This window comes from Pseudochaenichthys georgianus, chromosome 5 (genome assembly GCF_902827115.2).
Source record: "Pseudochaenichthys georgianus chromosome 5, fPseGeo1.2, whole genome shotgun sequence".
Taxonomy (NCBI): domain Eukaryota; kingdom Metazoa; phylum Chordata; class Actinopteri; order Perciformes; family Channichthyidae; genus Pseudochaenichthys; species Pseudochaenichthys georgianus.
In genome coordinates, this window is record NC_047507.1 from 31,661,297 (window position 1) to 31,684,189 (window position 22,893).

The window sequence follows — 22,893 nt, forward strand, 5'->3', positions numbered from 1 at the left end:
CACTATTAACTAATACAAAACACACTTAGGAGTTTTACTTATATTGCTTGTTTGAAGTAAATGTCAGTAGTACTGTTCTTGCTGTCCTTAGTTTGAAGCGTTATGGTTTAATGCACTTATTGTAAGTTGCTTTGTGTATCGTGCACCAGGTCCTTATTCAGAATTCTTATCAGAATTCTCTGAGTTTTTATCAACTTTGGTTCTTAAAACAGACAAAGTAATTATCGTAGGTGACTTTAATATTCATGTTGACGATGATAAAAATAGCCTTACTGTTGCATTTAACTCTATATTAGATTCTGTTGGTTTCTGTCAGAGTGTAAATAAACCAACCCACTGTTATAATCACACTCTCGACCTTGTTCTGACTTATGGTATTGAAATTGAGCAACTATTAGTCGAACCGCATAATCCTGCTTTATCCGACCATTTCTTAGTAACTTTTGAAGTACTGTTACTAGACTACAAAGCATTAGTCAAAAGCTCTTGCAGCAGAAACCTATCTGTTAGTGCTATAGCCACATTTAAGGAAGAGATTCAACCAATACTTAACTCGATAGCATGTCTGCATGTAGGGGAGGAAACTTATACAAAATGTACACCACCCCAAATTGATCATGTTGTTGATAGTGCTATAGATGCGCTGCGAATAAAATTAGATTCTGTTGCTCCTTTGAAAAAGAAGAAAATAAAACAACATAGATTAGCTCCATGGCATAATGCCGAAACTCGCAAAATAAAGCAAAAGTCTAGACAACTTGAAAGGATATGGCGTTCCACTAAACTTGAAGAATCTCGTTTAATTTGGCATATTACTCTCAATGAATAGAAAGCACTGCGTAAAGCGGAGCAGCCTACTACTCTTCATTAATAGATGAGAATAAGAATAATGCAAGATTTCTTTTCAGCACTGTAGCCAGGCTGACAGAGAGCCACAGCTCGATTGAGCCTTCTATTCCCTTAGCACTCAGTAGTAATGATTTTGTGCTTTTTTAACGATAAAATTGTTACTCTTAGAAACAAAATTAATGACCTCTTGCCTTCGACCAGTATAGTGTTATCAACAGCTCCCGGAATCGTAAGTTCTAATATTACACTAGATAGTAAACTAGAATGCTTTTCAGCCATTAACCTTGAACAATTACATTCAATGATTCTCTCTTCTAAACCATCAACGTGTATTGTTAGACCCAATTCCAACTAAGCTGTTGAAGGAAGTTTTTCCATTAATTAGCACTTCTTTATTAAATATTATGAATATGTCTTTATTATCAGGCTATGTTCCACAATCATTCAAAGTAGCAGTGATAAAACCGCTTCTTAAAAAGCACAACCTCGATCCAGAGGTTTTAGCCAACTATAGACCTATTTCTAATCTCCGTTCCTCTCAAAAATTCTTGAGAAAGCGGTCGCAAAACAGTTGTGTGATTACTTAAAAAACAATGATTTATTTGAAGATTTTCAGTCTGGCTTTAGAACACATCATAGCACAGAGACAGCTCTGGTTAAAGTCACAAATGATCTAATAGCCTCAGACAAGGGACTGTGTCTATTCTTGTTTTGCTCGATCTTAGTGCTGCATTGATACTATCGACCATGATATCCTATTGCAAAGACTAGAGCACTTGGTTGGCATACAGGGAACTGCTTTGGGCTGGTTTGGGTCCTATCTATCTGAACGCTCTCAGTTTGTACGTGTTAACGATGAATCTTCCACGCAACCAAAGTTAGCCATGGAGTGCCACAGGGCTCAGTGCTCGGACCTATTTTGTTCACATTATATAGCTTCCGTTAGGCAATATTATAAGGAATCATTCTGTAAACTTTCATTGTTATGCGGATGATACTCAACTATATTTATCAATCAAGCCTGATGAAATTAATCATCTAAATAAAATTCAAGACTGCCTTAAGGACTTAAAACGTGGATGACCTTAAACTTTTTGATGTTAAACACGACCAAAACTGAAGTTATTGTACTTGGCCCGAAGAATCTACGAAACAAATTATCTAAGACAACTAACTATGGATGGCATTAATTTGGCCTCCAGTGAGACTGTAAGGAATCTTGGTGTTATATTTGATCAGGATTTATCCTTTAACGCCCACATAAAATCAATTTCAAGGACCGCCTACTTCCATCTACGTAACATTGCAAAAATCAGGCATATCTTGCCTCAAAACGATGCAGAGAAACTAGTCCATGCATTTGTTACTTCTAGGCTGGATTATTGTAACTCTTTATTATCAGGGAGTACCAAGAAGTCAATCAAGTCGCTTCAGCTGATTCAAAATGCTGCGGCTCGTGTACTAACCAGAGTTAGGCTGTCTTTAGTTCCTGCTAGCAGACTTGGTCTCCAGGTGTTGGTTTTGGGGCTGTAGCGCAGCAGTATGCATCTCAGAGTTCCCCCAGAAACAAAAAGCTCTCCACTGCACACAGCGACGTGATGCGCCACAGCGAATGTATCATTAGGCAGTGGAGCCACGAACGTCCACCTGTCCAATCGCGGGTCGTAGCGCTCCACTGAGGAGAGGCACTCCCCTCCGATGGCGTAGATGAAGCCCTCCAGTGCTGCCAGTTTGCAGCGGGGCCTGGCTTCATTCATGGGACTGATCTCCTTCCAAATTGATGTCAAAGGATTGTAGCAAAACACTCGCTTTGAGGGTGTCATTTCTCTGTCAGTGCCTTTGCAGCCTACCGCCACAAATAAGTAGTTATCCATTGTGCACATGGCGCAGGCTTTAGAGATGACCTCCTTTGGGATCAGGCAGAGTGTATGCCAGGCGTCTTTGTAGTCATCATAACAGTACACTGCACTGGATGTCCTCCTCTGCTCCGTCTCTGCCGGTTGCCCTCCTGTGTTCCTCGCCCAGTCTTGAGGGTCCATATCTGCCACAATGACAAACCTCCTCCCTCTCATCCTCTGCTTTTGGATTTGCTCCCGCTCACCAGCCATTAGCCGCCCATAAAGGTCGGGGTCCCTAATCACCTGGAGGTAGTTGTCTGACATGACTCCCAGGGCTGCTTTCTTCACAGAAGTCTGGCCATGTTTCTTGGCAAGACACAGTGTCTCCAAACAGTTTCCCAGATTGAGTATACTATTCAGGCTTTCCAAATCTTTGCCATCGAAATCTTTCGCTGTGTAAGGTCTAAAAATGCTGCTTCAGTCTCTGGATCTGCACCCTCCTTTACAGTTATGCCTTTTGCCGTCTGTAGAGTGACAGATCGTGGGGTGAGCAGTGATGGACTCAGAGCTGGTTGGGGCCAGAGAGTGAGTCACTGGAGTTGAAGCGCTTGTATTTAGAACGGGGATGTAAAGCTCCGACTGCTCTGCTGCTGACAGATAGCTCTCCTTGCGTAGGGAGTACAGGCCTTGCGGGGTGCCTCCGTTTCAGGCATTCCAGTGACGGAGACTCTGGAGGCTGCTGCCCCGACTTCCCAGCTCCACTGGCTGTGACTCAGAGTTCCTCTCATACTGACCCAGCACAGTGTTTAAGCCTGTAATGGAGTGTGAGGAAGACTCCACATAGTAATCATATATCTTTCCCCGCACTATCTGGTCTCCTGTTCCCTCCAGCACCACGTTAGCATCCTCCACTTTGATCTCTGCCTTGGAGAGGAAGCTGGAGTAGGCCCCCTGGTGCTCCAAGTCCTGCCTTAACTCCCTGCCCACACCCACAATGCCCTCCAGCTTCTGCAAGAAGCAAGGGGAGCGGCGCCCCGTCGCACTGCCCATCCCACTCTCAGTCGGATGAGGAAGGTTCAAAGCAGATCCAAATGAAATATTACTGGTGGCAACCTCGGCCTGCTTCTGATGAGGGAGTATCGCTTCTTTCATGCTGACACTATATGACATACTAAACGCATCCTCACTGTTTTCAGCTTGGCATGCAGGAGCTTCTGTTTCCGTGGTGTTGTCAGACGTCAGGTCATCAGGTTGCGAGGGTCTGGGTCGCGTGCCCCCATCATCCGTGTCATGTTCTGATGAGCTTTGACTACGTAGCAATGTCTTGCAGTTTTGGCAGGTTGCCTTTTCTGGTCCTTTTTTGTCTTTGACAGAGAGCTGAGTTTTCTGAGCGTCCCTGGCACTGTGGAACCTGTAGGCCCATGCAACCAGCAGCACGGCTAGCCACAGAGAGACTCAGTTTCAACAGCAGCTGCATGTCGAACTGCACTGCCAAAGCTCTGCACTGGGCCATAGCTGGAAAAGCGATGGTGGCAACGATTGGTCCACTGATCCTATTGAATGTTGTTGTCAATGCGTCTCAGTTTTCATGCTGTCTGGCTTTTCATTGTTAAGGAGCTGCTGTGATCTAATGACTGTGCCTCTTCGGCCAAAGGATCAAGTGTAAAATGATACCTCTAGAGAAACTATTTGCATCACTGGCTGTCTAGAGGCGGGGCACTGGTCGTACAACACCTGGGGCAACTTGGCAGATGCAGATTCAATAACCATACGTAAATACTGTAGCACATAGATCAATATTTGGTTATGCAATTTGCTGACTCACCCACACTTTCCTATATTTATCAGAATGTCATCAAATAACTTTCTGAATACATGATCTGATCATAAACTGATGTTTGTGGTTCAGGTCTCACTTTATTTTGTCCATTTCTGAAAATTACCCTAAAAAACATTGGTCATATGGATCCTGCTTCCTAATTTTGTTGACACAGAAAGCTGCATGAGGAAAACATGGTTTGCATAAGGGGTGCGGTTTTATAATTGGATGACATTCATCAAATACTTAATAACCAGGATGCATCTGTTTGCACAGCCATGCCACAGATCAAAGGTCCGTTTGCTGTGCAGATGATACAATTACTTTCTTAAAGGTAAGCTGAAGATTGCTGTCAAGCAACGAAATGGCAGTCACTTGGAATTATAAACGTGTGGAACTGTAAATAATAAAGATAACCATCTGACCCAGATGGAACGAGTGTCTACAGAGAAACCTGAAAGTGCCATTCACTCCCATATACTATGCAAACATACATCCGTCACATGGCAGCGATTGTCTCTCTGTCACCGCTGGCAGGCTGTCATTTGTGTGGCTGATAACACACTTGAGCGAGTCTGTGGTCAACAACAGAGCAGTGTTTATTTGAAAGGTGTGTCACGTGGAGAGGCGTACAGAGAGCGTGTCAGGTGTCCTAGCTGACATGAGTGCTTTTTGGTCATCCGATACCCAAGCCTGCAGACGCTATGAAGGAACTGGATTCAGCAGGCATGGCTGACGAATGAATCATGACGAATGGGCCACAAGGGCTGCTTCTTATCCTCGCCATTGATCCAAGCTCAGGTGCACTATTCAGAGCACAGCTAAAACGAAAACATTGAGTCAGTCATGTGCATTGTTGTGTGACACCTTCACCTTGCTTGTGTCATCAATGATATGAGTGCAACATGCGGGCTGACACGAACAGAACATAAATGTTTCCAAGGTGTATTCTTTTTTTGTAACCCTTTGAGAATAGTGAAGCGTGTCAGGCATAGATAGGAACAATAAGCTTTATATCTTGTGCCTATCATATTTCTTGAGTGATCAATTTGTTAAGGAACAAAGGACATATTTAATGAGGGCTCAAACTCAGCAGACTGTCTCACTAACAAACCTCAACACCATCTACTTTAATTGGCAAACAGACAATGTCTACATGTTTAATAAAGGTTCATACAAAAAGCTTGCTCTTGTTTTCCCACTGATGTGGCCATGTGCCTACAATGGCCCAAAACACTTCCTTTGGGAGAAATGTGCCACAGCTTCAGAAATCATGCAATTATAGATGCAAACAATGTGCCAAAGCACATGGAAACGAGGAGAAACATCGTCACCAGCTTGAAGCTTCATACATAGGGTTTAGTAAAAAGGGTTTTCATAAACGAAATGCTGCAAATAACAGAAAGCTGCAAGAAGCTCGAAACACAACGGAAACGGGGACACTAGAAAGTACTGCACATGGACCGGAGCTTTTGTTGGCGCTCGGTGATTGTAAAGCTGGCCAACTATCACTGTTGGCACCGTTAGCCTGTTCCATTGTAAGTGTGTTGTCAGTATATTTGAAATGACTAGGCTAGCTAGCTAAAAGCAGATTTGTAGTAATAACAGAAGAAACAGAAGCAGTTGGGGAATATCTTCTAAATGCTGCTTGTGTTGTCAAGTTTGTGAAGATGTTTTTTTCATTTTCATGGGATATGGAAGGTATTTGCATTGTTTTTCAAACTGTAGCCTTTTTCTCCAAATGGAAATGTTTTGGGCCGTCGGAACGCGTTTGCACCTGTCGGCCAATGTAGTTGTCTAACAATTGCTAAAAGTATTACTTCTGGCTAAGAGCGTATGGAGTGTCCATACATTTAAAATGGTATATCCATTACTTGTTACTCTGAAATAATGAATGAAATATACTACTATATAACCTTTGGATAGTTGTAATACACAAAGATACACACAAACAAAGTTATGGTGTACTTTCCTATTGGACTCATCATAACAAAAAGACAATTTGCACATAATCTAATGCATTCAAGAAATAGAAAATGGAGCTTTTCTTCTCTCTTGAATGCAAAGTGAGTGAAAACAGGTAAAACCTGTCTTGAATCAAAATGTAAATGATAGCTGTGTAATAATGCTCTACAGTGGTGGACAAGCATCCGTGCCTTTTGCTTCCCCTCACTGAAAGACAATTAATTCAAAATGAATTTGACTGTCTGTTAATAATGTGTGTGCTAGCAGCTCTTCATCTGCAGATTCAGGAATATGGATTGTACTCTGGCAAGGTGAGCCGATATCCCAAAACGGATGTGTCTATGCTTTATTCGACTAAGCTTTATAAATCTCCCCTCTTACCTCCTGCCTGGTTTTAAACCGTAATCCCTTAATACATGTTGTGTCCTTAGAATAGCTTAAATTGGCAATTCTTGTGAAGTCCAAAAAATGAAGGATTATTCTGCATTAAATCACCCTCCACTCTGTTGGAGCGCACACAAACTGGAAAGGGTAAACAAAAACGTTCAAGAATCTCGTTAAAAGTCGTGTTGGGGTCAGAACAATCGGAAATATCATCACATTTTTTGAGCTTGCTTATCGAGCAGGCATACACGTACATCTCCGTCTCGAGGCAGACCCTCGTATACTGAGATAATCCTCAAATTAGATTGTAAACAATGCCTGCAACAATCTAGATATTGCGAAGTGGTGAAAATATAAGATATTCCCGTCCCAAGCATCAATCAAAGAAGGAGCAATCTAGTACTGAACATGTCGAACACAGTGTTATAGTAAAGTCAAGTCTTGTAAGTTTGATCATCTCTCCATTTTAATACAGGGTGAAATGAAACAAATGCAACAACCCTGTTTACACACTCTGCCTAAAGTGAGCACCTCCCTGGAATGGCGGCTTAAAATGATCCTACTAGTACTGCAGATGTCTGTGTAAGAGTTACATATTGGACACAATGTAGGTCATCTTAGATAGTATGTCACAAGTGAACAACTGGATTACAGACCAGTGGACGAATGAGTTGCAGTGCTTCAATTGCAACACAACAAAAGGAGAAATCATCTCAAACGTCACATGCACCACAACCCCAGAACAGCAGACATATGTCAGATATTTTTTTTAACTTTTTTTTACCATGTCCTGGAGACTTGCCATATATAAAAAAGCCCCGAATGAGAAACAGAAGGCTGTTAAAGTGTCTGGTCCTTTTCAGCCAAGAATTATTCTGAGAACAGTGTTGAATGACGTACAAACAAAGATGGAGAAGTGTAAACTCCAACTATATCAGCAACCCATCCCTCACCATAACCCATATAACCTCTTAATTATTTTCAATATTTACCTGATGTACACAAAATACACTCAAAAATGGAGATTTTTTTTTTTCGTAATGCATTTTAAATCCTCTTGTACATTCCGAGCCATCAGAAAAAGCAATACTTGTATATCAATAAAAAAAGAATGTTCTCTTGGAGCATCTGTGTTTGTACCCCACGGTTTATCATCTGGTTGCTAATCAGGTGCACCCCAGGACATGGAACAGATGGGAGTGGTTGATATGGGGGTACATCCTAAGCCAGTTACACTTTTCACATTTCAGTCAACACAATGACATTTAGGACACGTCAAAATAAAAGCCAAATGCTTTTTTCTTTTCTCCGTTTCAAATCATCTGATTTTATTGATCAACAGGCAGACGTGGGACAAGAAACAAAAAACAGGTGTAACTGGGAAGGGCTATATAGGAGGGGGTTATTGTCATGTTCATCACGTTTGTTCTTTTGATAATAATATCTTGGTTATTTTATTACAAAAAACAGAAGAGTGCACAGTCATGGCACAGTTTCCTGATCGATTGATGCATGGAGGGCCTGTTGATGACTGGAGAAGGCTTTGCAGGGTGTGTGGAAAATATGTGTCTGTGCATGTGTGTGTGTGTTTGTGTGGATGTGTCTAAGAAGGGCAAGTATATGTTATGTGTGTGTATGTGTGTGTGTGTGTGAGAGTGTCTTGGATGAGAGGTTTCACGTCAGTTCCACTGTCACTGTGAGGACAAGTGCCATCCACGTTAGTCCGAGCACGTCCAGACGGGATGCTCCATCTACACACACCAAAGAAAACATCAATAAGGACAAACACACACTTCCTCAGGCTTCCAATTCATCAATCAGCAGAGTCATATTTCAAAAAAAGTGTTTAAATATATTTCCCCATGAGGGATTAATAAAAGTTCATCTTAAATGCATTGATCCCAATTACTTTTAGATCTGAACCCTGTTACATGTAATGAGCTGGATATAGTGTGCAGTAATCCTACAATAAGTGCATAACCATGAAAAGCCACACTCTGTATATTCAAATAATGCATACCATTGTAAATAGACCACAATGCATTTGCTTGTTAATAAATAAGCAGTTTTTAGTTACCAAAAATGTTTTATGTAAATTAGGCTATTTCTACCAAAGGGAGAAACTTTAAGGGAGTTGCTTTAAAAACAATGCACATTTTAAAACACAAATGTGCCAAAACACATTCATATAAAGAAACATTTTCACCACAACACATGCGCAGCCATTAGAAAACATATTAGAAAACATTCACTAGACCAGGGGTGTCAAACTCAAGGCCCGGGGGCCAAATCCGGCCCGCGACGTCATTTCATGCGGCCCCCTCAAGAGATTGCAAAGAATATAATATGTTTATTATATGGTTACATGCCGATTTACAGAAGCTCGTTGCCAATAACTACATGTCCCACAATGCATCTCAAATTTGACTTTTTTCTCAGAATTTCACTTTCTTTCTTCAAAATATTAATTTTTTCTCAGAATTAGATTTTTTTTTTAAATCATTTTGTGACATTCTCACTGAAGAGACTTGCAATGATTTGCCCTAGACTTCTGCTTTCAGACGTAGTTACTATGAAGTATACCCTATCCGATAATAATCCAATGCAGAGGCAATAATGTCATATAATACATTATTTTATATATATTAAATATTTATATATGTATTTTGATATAGTCTTAAAGTCACAACCGGCCCTTTGAGTGCAACCATAATGCTGATGTGGCCCGCGAAGAAATTGAGTTTGACCCCCCTGCACTAGACGAATAATGTAAGTGGATAATGATACCAATAAGACCTCTCAAAACACGATTGGCGTCTGCAGTCAATTCAATTGTATTTTTATAACCAGATATGACCCTATGTCCTTCTACCCTCGATTTAGATCAGAAAAAAACTCCCCAAACAATGGGGAGGTTCGTCTACAGAATTAACATATTACAATTATGAATACGTATCGACAAACAGGATTGCAACATAGGTGAATACAGTTTAGGGGTACACTTCGCGCCAGAATATCTCCACAAAGAAACCTTTTTCTTTCACAATATTTAAAGAAAACAGTTGAGCTATGAGAATCTTTTTATGCTTGGGACTTGTCCACAGCAGGGATACTAGGTTGTAGAGGAGAGTGAAACTGGAGGCGCTTGTGGGAGAAAAGTTGTGACTGAGTTGTGTGGTGTGATGTGCTAACACCAGCAACAGATTGTTCAGAATGTGCCAACATGGAGACTACGCAGACATCGCACTCTCAAGTGAGCCTGACCACATCGGGGGTGTGGTCAGGCTCATTAGAGTCAAGTTCTCATCTGGTTGCGGTTAGACCTGTCAGGTGATGCAGTTTGTTGATTCTGGATGAGAAAACATTGTCTGCTGAGAAATGTTGATTGCATTGCGATGGGATCATTTGTTCGTCAGGATTAAACTATCAAGGCTTCTTCACACTGAACGTACATCTCCACAGAATCTGTCATTTCCGACACAGCATATTCCACTCAAGTCATATCAACACAAGACAATAACAACCACATCGTCTCATAAGTACTTCATAGCATTCTTGTAATGGGCTTATCCAACCATAAGATCATCATCTGAGGTTCCCCTCAGTCTACAATCAGAGATGCAAGGCTCCCAGCCATCTGTCTGCCTTCACTTCTTGGCTCAGACCTCAGTGTCTTCCTGCCAACCTGAATGTGAACTGGGATTGATTTCAGTGGCAATGTGCTCGTTTTAATAAAGGAGGCCTCTACCTCAGTTTTGCTGGACATAAATATGCCAACGGAAACATTGCGCTTTCTTTTGCACTATGTGACTTTCAAGGCCCTACTGTCTGCATATTTAAACTAGCCAATGGATGTGAGGCATTTCAGGCAGAGGGGACGTGTGGGAGAGGAACACCTTCTGGCGGGAACGTTTAGCCTTTGACGACTTACATGCAAACAAACCTATATTACACACTACAGGAAAGGGAAGATGGCAAATAGCATAATGGGGCTCTTTTATGTAAAGTTAGATGCCATCTTTAGCTATACTTGAGCAGAGCCAAGCAGAATAAAATGAAGATTACTTGACTATGGCGCCTGGCATCCATGCTGTTGTTATTTCTGAGTCAGTGATTATGAAGGCCATCAGTTGAGTCTTTGTAGTTGTAATGGATTTCTCTTTCTGATTGCACTTCCATGTCTTGGCCAAGATGATACATTGCCTGCAAAAACTAGACACCCCCAAACTCTTGCTACTTTTAACAGCCCAGGCGGCGGCGAAAACATTTTTGTCCTCAATTTCGCTCATCTCTTGAATTCAGTTCATTGCCATGCTTGACAAGTTGTCTGGGCGAGTGGAATTCTGACAAAGATGAATGAATATAACCCCTCATGGGAAGCACAGTTTTCTCATCTGCTGCGGCTCTGACTAACTGACAGGGGTGGTCCTTCCCACTCATGCCAGGGCGAAGAGTTTAGTATGCAGCCATTAAGCTTTGAGCCACATGTGGGGGTGACCTCTTGGGGCCATGTTGTACACCGATTTGAATTGCATGCAAGGCATGTCTGCGCGTCCAGGCTGACCTGATTATGTCCTTGCTGCGACACACCTGCTCCTGCGCTTACCATAACATTTGCATACTCACATTTGCATCCCTACGATACAACTAGCACAGACTGGAAAGGTGAGGTAAGACACAGGAGGAAAACAAAGAGCAGGAGGGAGAGAGACGGACACATTAAGTGCAGGAGAGGACAGGAGACACATGTTATTGAAGTATGATACTGGAAAAGCGTGAAAAAGAGTGAAGCCAATGTCAGATGAAAAGACTGTTCAAATCATGTCTGACTGGGGCGGTTCAGCTTAAAGACAGCTTGCCATCTGCTGCGGGAGCTGTACACACTGTACACGGGGACAAACATGGCCGTCATACACAAGGGATTACTAAGAAATTACACTATTCAATATACATTCAAGGGTTTCAACATCTCTGTGTTCATTCTTGGTTCATTAATCAGAATTCTACAATCTACTAAGCACCTAGTACACGTCATTTATGCTTTTTCCATAAAAGCATTGATGATTCTTTCACTATTAACTAATACAAAACACACTTAGGAGTTTTACTTATATTGCTTGTTTGAAGTAAATGTCAGTAGTACTGTTCTTGCTGTCCTTAGTTTGAAGCGTTATGGTTTAATGCACTTATTGTAAGTTGCTTTGTGTATCGTGCACCAGGTCCTTATTCAGAATTCTTATCAGAATTCTCTGAGTTTTTATCAACTTTGGTTCTTAAAACAGACAAAGTAATTATCGTAGGTGACTTTAATATTCATGTTGACGATGATAAAAATAGCCTTACTGTTGCATTTAACTCTATATTAGATTCTGTTGGTTTCTGTCAGAGTGTAAATAAACCAACCCACTGTTATAATCACACTCTCGACCTTGTTCTGACTTATGGTATTGAAATTGAGCAACTATTAGTCGAACCGCATAATCCTGCTTTATCCGACCATTTCTTAGTAACTTTTGAAGTACTGTTACTAGACTACAAAGCATTAGTCAAAAGCTCTTGCAGCAGAAACCTATCTGTTAGTGCTATAGCCACATTTAAGGAAGAGATTCAACCAATACTTAACTCGATAGCATGTCTGCATGTAGGGGAGGAAACTTATACAAAATGTACACCACCCCAAATTGATCATGTTGTTGATAGTGCTATAGATGCGCTGCGAATAAAATTAGATTCTGTTGCTCCTTTGAAAAAGAAGAAAATAAAACAACATAGATTAGCTCCATGGCATAATGCCGAAACTCGCAAAATAAAGCAAAAGTCTAGACAACTTGAAAGGATATGGCGTTCCACTAAACTTGAAGAATCTCGTTTAATTTGGCATATTACTCTCAATGAATATAAGAAAGCACTGCGTAAAGCGAGAGCAGCCTACTACTCTTCATTAATAGATGAGAATAAGAATAATGCAAGATTTCTTTTCAGCACTGTAGCCAGGCTGACAGAGAGCCACAGCTCGATTGAGCCTTCTATTCCCTTAGCACTCAGTAGTAATGATTTTATGTGCTTTTTTAACGATAAAATTGTTACTCTTAGAAACAAAATTAATGACCTCTTGCCTTCGACCAGTATAGTGTTATCAACAGCTCCCGGAATCGTAAGTTCTAATATTACACTAGATAGTAAACTAGAATGCTTTTCAGCCATTAACCTTGAACAATTACATTCAATGATTCTCTCTTCTAAACCATCAACGTGTATGTTAGACCCAATTCCAACTAAGCTGTTGAAGGAAGTTTTTCCATTAATTAGCACTTCTTTATTAAATATTATGAATATGTCTTTATTATCAGGCTATGTTCCACAATCATTCAAAGTAGCAGTGATAAAACCGCTTCTTAAAAAGCACAACCTCGATCCAGAGGTTTTAGCCAACTATAGACCTATTTCTAATCTTCCGTTCCTCTCAAAAATTCTTGAGAAAGCGGTCGCAAAACAGTTGTGTGATTACTTAAAAAACAATGATTTATTTGAAGATTTTCAGTCTGGCTTTAGAACACATCATAGCACAGAGACAGCTCTGGTTAAAGTCACAAATGATATTCTAATAGCCTCAGACAAGGGACTTGTCTCTATTCTTGTTTTGCTCGATCTTAGTGCTGCATTTGATACTATCGACCATGATATCCTATTGCAAAGACTAGAGCACTTGGTTGGCATACAGGGAACTGCTTTGGGCTGGTTTGGGTCCTATCTATCTGAACGCTCTCAGTTTGTACGTGTTAACGATGAATCTTCCACGCAAACCAAAGTTAGCCATGGAGTGCCACAGGGCTCAGTGCTCGGACCTATTTTGTTCACATTATATATGCTTCCGTTAGGCAATATTATAAGGAATCATTCTGTAAACTTTCATTGTTATGCGGATGATACTCAACTATATTTATCAATCAAGCCTGATGAAATTAATCATCTAAATAAAATTCAAGACTGCCTTAAGGACTTAAAAACGTGGATGACCTTAAACTTTTGATGTTAAACACGACCAAAACTGAAGTTATTGTACTTGGCCCGAAGAATCTACGAAACAAATTATCTAAAGACATACTAACTATGGATGGCATTAATTTGGCCTCCAGTGAGACTGTAAGGAATCTTGGTGTTATATTTGATCAGGATTTATCCTTTAACGCCCACATAAAATCAATTTCAAGGGACCGCCTACTTCCATCTACGTAACATTGCAAAATCAGGCATATCTTGCCTCAAAACGATGCAGAGAAAACTAGTCCATGCATTTGTTACTTCTAGGCTGGATTATTGTAACTCTTTATTATCAGGGAGTACCAAGAAGTCAATCAAGTCGCTTCAGCTGATTCAAAATGCTGCGGCTCGTGTACTAACCAGAGTTAGGAAAAGGGACCACATTACTCCTGTTCTGGCTTCCTTACACTGGCTCCCTATAGAACACAGGATAGAATTTAAAATTCTTCTTCTCGCCTACAAAGCCCTTAATGGGCAGGCGCCATCTTACCTTAAAGAACTCATTATACCCTACTGTCCTACTAGGGCATTGCGTTCCAAGAATGCAGGGTTGTTGGTTGTTCCTAGAATCTTTAAAAGTACAATGGGAGCCAGAGCCTTTTCTTATCAAGCTCCACATTTGTGGAATCAGCTTCCAGTTTGTGTTCGGGCGGCAGACACCCTATCCGTTTTTAAGAGTGCGCTTAAGACCTTCCTTTTTGATAAAGCTTATAGTTAGGGCTGATTAGATTCAGCCCCTAGTTTTGCTCTTCTTCTCGCCTACAAAGCCCTTAATGGGCAGGCGCCATCTTACCTTAAAGAACTCATTATACCCTACTGTCCTACTAGGGCATTGCGTTCCAAGAATGCAGGGTTGTTGGTTGTTCCTAGAATCGTTAAAAGTACAATGGGAGCCAGAGCCTTTTCTTATCAAGCTCCACATTTGTGGAATCAGCTTCCAGTTTGTGTTCGGGCGGCAGACACCCTATCCGTTTTTAAGAGTGCGCTTAAGACCTTCCTTTTTGATAAAGCTTATAGTTAGGGCTGATTAGATTCAGCCCCTAGTTTTGCTGATATAGGCTTAGTTTGTCAGGGGACATCTTACTTCTTCCTTCTCTCTGTCTATACCCGTGTACACTCATGTTCCGATTAACCCAGCTTCCCCAAATGTCTTTCTCTTTGGTGTCTATATACGCTGGGATCCGGAGTCATGGATGATCCTGCGGTCCTGTGTCCTGGATCGCGAGCGCTGGATCTTGAGTCGTGGCTGTGGTCCTGGATCATAGGTCCTGGATGGATATCCTCGTGGATTCATCTTCCTATTATACACACATGCATTTCCAAACATTTGGACTACCTATGTTGCAAATGTATTATCTTTTCAATTTACACACGGCATCTATTGCACGTCTGTCCGTCCTGGGAGAGGGATCCCTCCTCTGTTGCTCTCCCTGAGGTTTCTCCCATTTTTCCCTTTAAACTGGGTTTTCTTTGGAAGTTTTTCCTTGTACGATGTGAGGGTCTAAGGACAGAGGGTGTCGTATTGTCATACTGATATTCTGTACACACTGTGAAGACCACTGAGACAAATGTAACATTTGTGATATTGGGCTATATAAATAAACATTGATTGATTGATTGATAAAAGCGTCAGCTAAATGCTATATCATGTAATAAATGCATACTTTTGCAGACTGACTCCCTTTTTACTTTGTTTTATAGTTCTTTCTCAAGCCTAAAGGAATTAAAGGTAGGAGTCATAATAATTATTATTTGTATAGCGCCTTTCAAGAAACCCAAGGACACTTTACAATGGGAGATAAAAAAAGGTTAGGTAGGAGTCTTGCTTATATAAACTAATCAAAATGAGCTGTAAGGGTCTACTGTTATGGTTCGGTTGTTCTTACCCCTACCTAAATTATGATTGCTATTTCTTCAAGCCCCCACTCTTATTTGTGTTATAATGTGTTTTTAGCCACATTCTTCTACACTAAAGCCGGATCTACACTGGCCATGAGGCCTGAGTGTCTGCTTCTGAGATTTAGCTACAGGAGAAAAGAAGGACATGTAAATGTGATGGAAGGAATAGAGACAGGAGAAGACAACTGAGGGTAAAGGGGAATAAGGGTTTTGAAAAAAGAAATGGATGAAATGGGAAGAGATGTTGGCGGTTGGTGAGTGGAGGAGAGACAGGCGGGTAGATTGAAGAGGAAGAGGCAGACAAAGGGAGAGATGGAAAGGTTACTGTCACCTCCTGACAATCCCTCATCTTTACATATTATAATCCCAGAAGCTGCAAATGAGCCACTGCTGCACATATGAAACGCCAATAATCTCACACTCAACCCAAAGTGACAGGCTCGGTTAGTCATTGGGAGAGGCTTGCTGCTGCTGCTGCTGCTGCTGAACATCGCCGGAGATTAAGCCTGAATGAATCACTCTCACGCAGTATACGTGGGAACATGCATTCACAACAGAGCGGCAAACATCACCCTGTCAACACTGTGAATGTAGAAACCACAGTCTCTCAAAAGATTTGGTTCTCGAAACAGTGATACCTTTTGTGCACGCATTCTCTGGTGAACAAGCTGACGTGACTCATGGTGTTCTCTTATTACAAACAGCAGTTCTAGTAATATGTAAATCAAGCAAAACAGCAATACACATATGATGCATTATAACAATAAAACACATTACATGTTAGACGCTTTAATCCAAAGCGATTTACATACTGAATACTGTGGGCAATCCCAACAGGAGCAATTTGGGGTGAAGTGTCTCAGGGACACAACGACATGCTGACTGCAGCGGGGTTTGAACCTGTGACCCCCTGATTCTAACACCCACTGCGCCACACGCTCACCCTCAAAAGACTTTCCAACAAGGTATTTGATGGAAATGGCTCGCACATTCACACATTGGTGCTCTTCCACCTTATTACCTGTTATTTATCAAAAAAATGTATTTAATTAATTAACTAGATTTTAAATTTATTTATTTTTGGTTTATCTATTTTTAAAGAGAACTCCATTTATTTATTTATTTCATTTTGTATGTATTTATTTGTTAATTTATTGGTTTATTCATTTAAAATTAAATCTCCATGTATTTATTTTTAAATAATATCCATTTTATTTATCTATTTTTAAACAAATCTCAATCTTATTTATTTTTCAAATAAATCTCCATTCGATTGATTTACTTGTTATCTACATGTGTATGGACTGTGTAGATGAACAAAAATAAAATAAAGAAGCATACAAAGTGTACTAAATATCCTTGTAGTGAAGCTGAATCTGAAATCAAAAAACAAAGCAAAAAAAAACAAACTAGTGATGTTTGTGGATGTAATACTTACTGTTCTGATTCTGTGTGTTTTTCATCATGCTTGGATTTTCTGTTGGAAAAAAAGGAAACAAAGACAAAGATCAGAAACAGGGAGAAAGAGAAAGGTTTTTACCGAGCAGAACTCTAATGTTCCTGAAGCGCATGTTAAACAGCACCTCCCCAGTGACACACACGGGGCCTGTTAATGACACTGAACACAGAGCGCTACACCAGAACAACCAGGACACTTTTAGCAGCAGAGAGATCAGGAAACTACAGCTGTGACCAGACAGTCTGGGAGAGAGCTTTGGACAATTCAACTCCACCTTTAATACGCAGTGCCAATATCTAGCACACTCTGACCATGAAAAAGTTCTCTGGTAATTACAAAGGAAGCAGTAGGAGGGTTTGCAGAGTGCTAGCAACAAGCTTAATGTTGTTCTTTTTCAGATGGTTTTTTGGTGGAAGCTAAATATATAGCCCAAACTCTGCTGGTCTCACTGCAACAACATGAACCTAGCAGCTCCTCTGGGAGGACATGACTGTGGGCACTCTACATTTGCACGCTCGTGTTTGCTTGTCGCTGCACATTTCCATAAGCATATATATTTATGTGTTTCTGCCTGTGTGTTCAGTTTTCTGCTGGGTGTGTGTCACTGCCCGGCTTGTCAGTGCTGACTCGCACAGTAACCTCAGAGGGTATTATCACTGAGGGTAGCTAAAGACGTGCACCATCAAGACGTGAGCGCTACACGTCGTCAGTGGAGAGTCTCCACCAAGCCGTTATTATACTCTATTATTCCTGATGATTTATATTGAACACTTTGCCAAGCGAGCAGGGCTCCCAAACACCTCTATCTCTCAGCCCCCCCCCCCGGCAGAGAGAGAAGTGTCTCATCTCAAGGCCACGGGGGACGGTGCCAAGGTCACTTAATCACCATTTACTTCCCCTAAGCGTGAGGGGAAGCAATCTACAAGGAGCAAGCCGACAGATGGGCCATACAAGGCACGTAGCCGATGACACCTGAGGGTGCACCGGGGTGTTAAATAGACATCAGTGCTTTTCCTAGCAAAACTCCTCCCAAGGTAACGCCTCCCTAAAGTGGCACTTTCCCCCCTATAAGGAGGTTCTTATTAGGCCCGCCTAGTCATTTGTACATTTGTGATTTACTTTAAACCCTGTTCGCAGGAGTGTTTTGGGCAGAGGATTAAAAAAAAATGTATGGATATAATATTCTTTGGTTCAGACTCGATGAACTTGAAAAAATGGTGTTGTTAATGGGGCACTTCAGGGCTGTTCAGCATGGAATGTGTAACATTGATGTCTCTATCTCTAGCAATGTCTTATGGGCTTTCAAAGATCTCTGTTACGTAAATGTATTGTAATGGCTATATTCCAACATGGCAGAGCCATTATGGATAGAGCTGCAATGCATGCACGATATTTTGCTTCTGGTATACAGAATGAATTAGTACCGCTAAGGGACAATGGGGGGAAAGAAATGACATCAAGGAAGAAGTGTTCTCTGTTCTCCTACGCTGCATCAATGGTCCTTATTGATCTTTGTGAGTGCTAGGGAGGCCTGCTCCTATTTTTCACTTGTGTAATCCCCTTAATATACTTTAATAGCATAATGTATTAGATGCATAAAGACATCTGATGCAAATACTGTCTGCATATTTAAAGAGGGCATTTTATGCTAATTCTTTCAGATTCATATTTGTACTTTGGGCTTCTACTGCGACATGTCTCCATGCTTTAATGTTCAAAAGCCCTTTATTCTTCTCATACTGCCTGTGCTGCAGTACCTCTGTTCACCCTCTGTCTGAAACCAGAGACCAGTCTGCTCTGATTGGTTAGCTGGTCAGCTCTGTTGTGATGAGACAATCGCTTAGACATGTGTAGGAAATGTCCTGCCCCTAAGCATATCATGTACGATGTGTTGGAGCACTAGTCAATAGAATCCGATCATTACATATTGATGTCACTATGTCACGGAAGTAAACAAAGGAGTCAAATGGATGCGTTTCAGGCAGGGGGGGAGGGGGAGAGTGTGCGGGTGAGAAACTTTGGGATTTCAGCCTTTGCAGACCAATTACATGCACACAAAACTAAATAAAACACTACGGGAAAAACCGCCAAAAGCATTATAGGGCTCCTTTAACACTGTGTGCTGTAGTATTTCCTTTAAAGTCATTCTAATCAGATTGAAGTTGTTTGATTAATATTTACTTACATGTCATTTAGCTGACGCGTTTATCCAAAGCCACTAACATACACTTCGATACTGTAGACATGCCTATGGGAGCATTTGGGGTTAAGTATCTTGCCAATTGTTTAACGCCCACTTGCCCCCTGAGCCACAGCTGTCTATTGGGACATTTACAGACAGTGACATTCGGGCTTATTCAACCATGAGACTAATAATTCAAATTGCATTTACATCTCAACAGGAAACACTATTTATAGTAAACCTTTTTTGGTCAATCTTTATCGAGAGACTCAGAAAGGTAGATCCAGGCAGTTCTTCTGAGAGTGTCTGGAGTAAACAGGTCCAGAGGAGCAAAACACACAGAGATAATAGAGCCTGTAAGTAATCCAGCTCCCACACCAGCACCAGCAAATGAACTACTACCAGGTTCCGATGAACACGTTGCCTCCATTTGGCCATTAAACAAAGTGCTTCTCCAACACTGTCAACAACAAAGGTCCTTTGATTTCATCATGGGCCTTTGATGTTGGCTGCTGGTGTTTAAGTGAAAGCAGGACAAGATATAACATGATGGAACAGTGACCAAATCCCTTGCTAGAGAATAGTTTCCCTCACTAAGTGCTGCCTTAAATTTTTTTTGTTGTTGAGCAAATTAAGAATACAATCTCTTATTAATCACACACTTAGCTACATTAATGATTCATACCTAAAAGCGGTCACATAATTCTCCTAAGTATTTTTCAAAGATACTCTAGTCTAGATACATGAAATGCATTAAATGACATTAAACGATGTTATTGTATAACTCGTTCAGAAATTCTCATGGAACCAAGTTGTACAGTCAGAGGAAAAAAAATGTTTCATATTCATCTTATTCTAAATAAGTAATCAAACTTAAATGTGATTTCTGTTTAACTGCTAGTGTAGTAGCCACTCCAGATCGGGGCCAGGGCGTGTTGCTGAGCGTACGTACCAAAGACTATGAGGCGAGTGTGCGTATCCGTGGAGCCCAGAGGATTCTGGGCCGTGCAGCGATACATGGAGCCGTTGAGCTCGGCTGGCACTCTCTCCAGAATCAGTTCCTTCCCATCTCGCTCGGCGCTGCCATCAAGCAGGCGGCCCCCCACTCGTGTCCAGGTATAGAGAGGCTCGGGGAACACTTCATTCTATCAACACCAAGCCCCCACATGGTATTAAGAGAATTAAAAGAAAGAGAGAAAAAAAAAAAGTAGAGGGAAAGGATGGGATGTGCAGAGAAAGTCTGTGAGCCTCAGCCAAGAGATTAAGAGCAAAGGAAACATGAATAATACAAGCACCAATGTTCCCCCTAATGCAATGGCAAGTTAACAACATGCATTAATAATCAACACTTCACTTTACAACAGTTTTTCTCCACACATTTTTTAGCCCTCTAGAACAACCCGCCTAGTTCCAATTATAAAATATAGCCCTCCATAAAGCAGTATTTCACTCTTATCCGTGGGTTGACATGTTCATAGATAATAGGAGGACACAGTAAGAAGGCGAATCTCTTGTACCATTCCACCTCTGAAGTTTAAGGCTCTGCTGCTTTTTTAAAACCTTTTTACACCAAATCCCTCCATGACTGACATGCATTCACACGTGACACAAACACACACCAAGGGACTATAGTTATAAACTGACCAATTGTAGAATAATATTTCTAATTATTTCGATGTTCTTTAATATAATATGAGAACATATCTGCCTTTAAAATGTGATTTTATTATTTTATTTAAAAATAATATTTGTAACAATGCCAAGATGGGACTTGCAAACTGGCCACAGTAATCTTAACCTTTATACAATATATATATATATATATATATGTATATAGAAAAAATCCATAAAACTGTGTCAATTAATGCCATTCACACTATAGAGGAGTTTGAAAAAAAACAATGATAGTTAGTTAGTGAGACTTTCATTAAAAATACCGGCACTTGCCTACAGGGGCAGTGCTGAGCATTAACTTTTAACACACATTTGCAACTCTTGCATACAATTAGATCAAATGTACAAGGTTAAGATACGCACGCACGCACGCACACACGCACAATGATGGAATAAAAGTCCCTGGAATACATTCAGGCTTTTAGTGCTGAACAGGGTTTCGAGCACTCCGGCCTTACTGCACAGCAAATAGAGAACTTGCCAAACGGCACAACAAAAGAAGACATGTTTTCATTTAGTGATCTGAAGTGTTACCATAGTGACACACAGCATATTAAGTTGATTGTTTCAAAAAGCTCACAGTTTGGAATCATACCCGAAAGCAAGAATGCGTGCACTTAAATTCAAATGATATCATTCTCACATTCCCAAACGAATCACAGAGTTCAGACACAGTGGTCTTATCATGTTTGGTGTATAAGTGCCCATGACAGGTAAAGTGACCTGCTGTCGTGGATTACAATTGTCTAACCTTTTCAAATAAATGTTACTAAAAACCGTTCTCCATGGTCTTTGCTTGCATCAGGTTAAATGAGCGAGTAGATTGAGTCAGGCTCTTGGGAAAAGGTCACATTGCGATAACAAAAACATACTTAAAGGGTTTAGGTGAGACCTTTCTGTCACATGACCCCAAGAGCATAGAGTCAGATACAAGAGGACACTGAGCTAGACTCCTGCAACCACCAATGTCCTATTGAATCCAATACATAAATAATTAGAAAAATAAGAGAATACAACTAAAATCCCCACTGTAGGATAAGCTTCACTAATGTATTCCTCAAACATCAAACCTGAGGTGATACTGGCATCTTATTTTTTCAGAAAGTTAGTATGCAGAATTACCAGTCTTGACACACAATGTTATCTACTTGTGAAACCCTGGAGCTTAGTTTCAGTGGATAAGGGAAATGTGCTTTCTGATCAGTGCTGCGCCTTTGCAACCAAAGGGCCCGTCTGGCTGCTTGCCACAGTAAAGTCTGTGTATAATAACCAATGTTAACACTGTTCCAAGAAAAAAAGTTAAACAAATCCTGAGGTCGTTTGGCAGACATAAACCCATGTAAAGATCTCACCAGTCTTGGTGCACTAGACCAAAAACAATACAGAACATTAATTTAACATGGAAATGTCTCAAAAAGTGAAATACAATCAAACAACACATCTGACTTATGATTCCTTGAAATTCCAGGAGCCGAGATGTAGCAACAGCAATTTGTACTTTGGGCCATTAACAGGTCCTTTCTCAGGATCAGCCCTTTCATTTTCACTTGACTGACTCCAGCTGGATGGTTTCGATGTGTCAATCCTGTCAAAGAGATCAGCCCCGTCCAAAGGCCATTCCCACTGGGGACATGACGGGGACATGACGGGGATGACAGGGACACAAAACAATAACCTGTAGCTCTTTGGGATTATAGTGCAGGAAGTGGAAATCCACTAAATGACACCAACTTCTATAGCATGGCTGCCTGTTGGTTAAGACTGAAAGACTGGGGCATCAGTT

At 40.9% G+C, this 22,893-nt stretch overlaps 1 protein-coding gene and 1 pseudogene across 2 annotated transcripts in view; both read right to left on the reverse strand.

Annotated features, from left to right (window-relative positions):
- Positions 1-2,288: 2,288 nt before the first annotated feature.
- LOC117446371 (kelch domain-containing protein 7A-like) lies at positions 2,289-4,200 on the reverse strand (annotated as a pseudogene).
- A 4,266-nt stretch (positions 4,201-8,466) lies between these two features.
- LOC117446229 (immunoglobulin superfamily member 21-like) overlaps positions 8,467-22,893 on the reverse strand; it is a 309,817-nt gene continuing 295,390 nt past the window's right edge. For both annotated transcript variants that reach the window (XM_034082290.2, XM_071203327.1), the window contains exons 8-10: positions 20,389-20,581; positions 17,234-17,272; positions 8,467-8,606 (exon numbers count right to left, since the gene is read on the reverse strand). In XM_034082290.2, the coding sequence (XP_033938181.1) occupies positions 8,530-8,606; positions 17,234-17,272; positions 20,389-20,581 (309 nt within the window). In that variant the 3' untranslated portion in view covers positions 8,467-8,529. The remainder of the gene's footprint in view (positions 8,607-17,233; positions 17,273-20,388; positions 20,582-22,893) is intronic.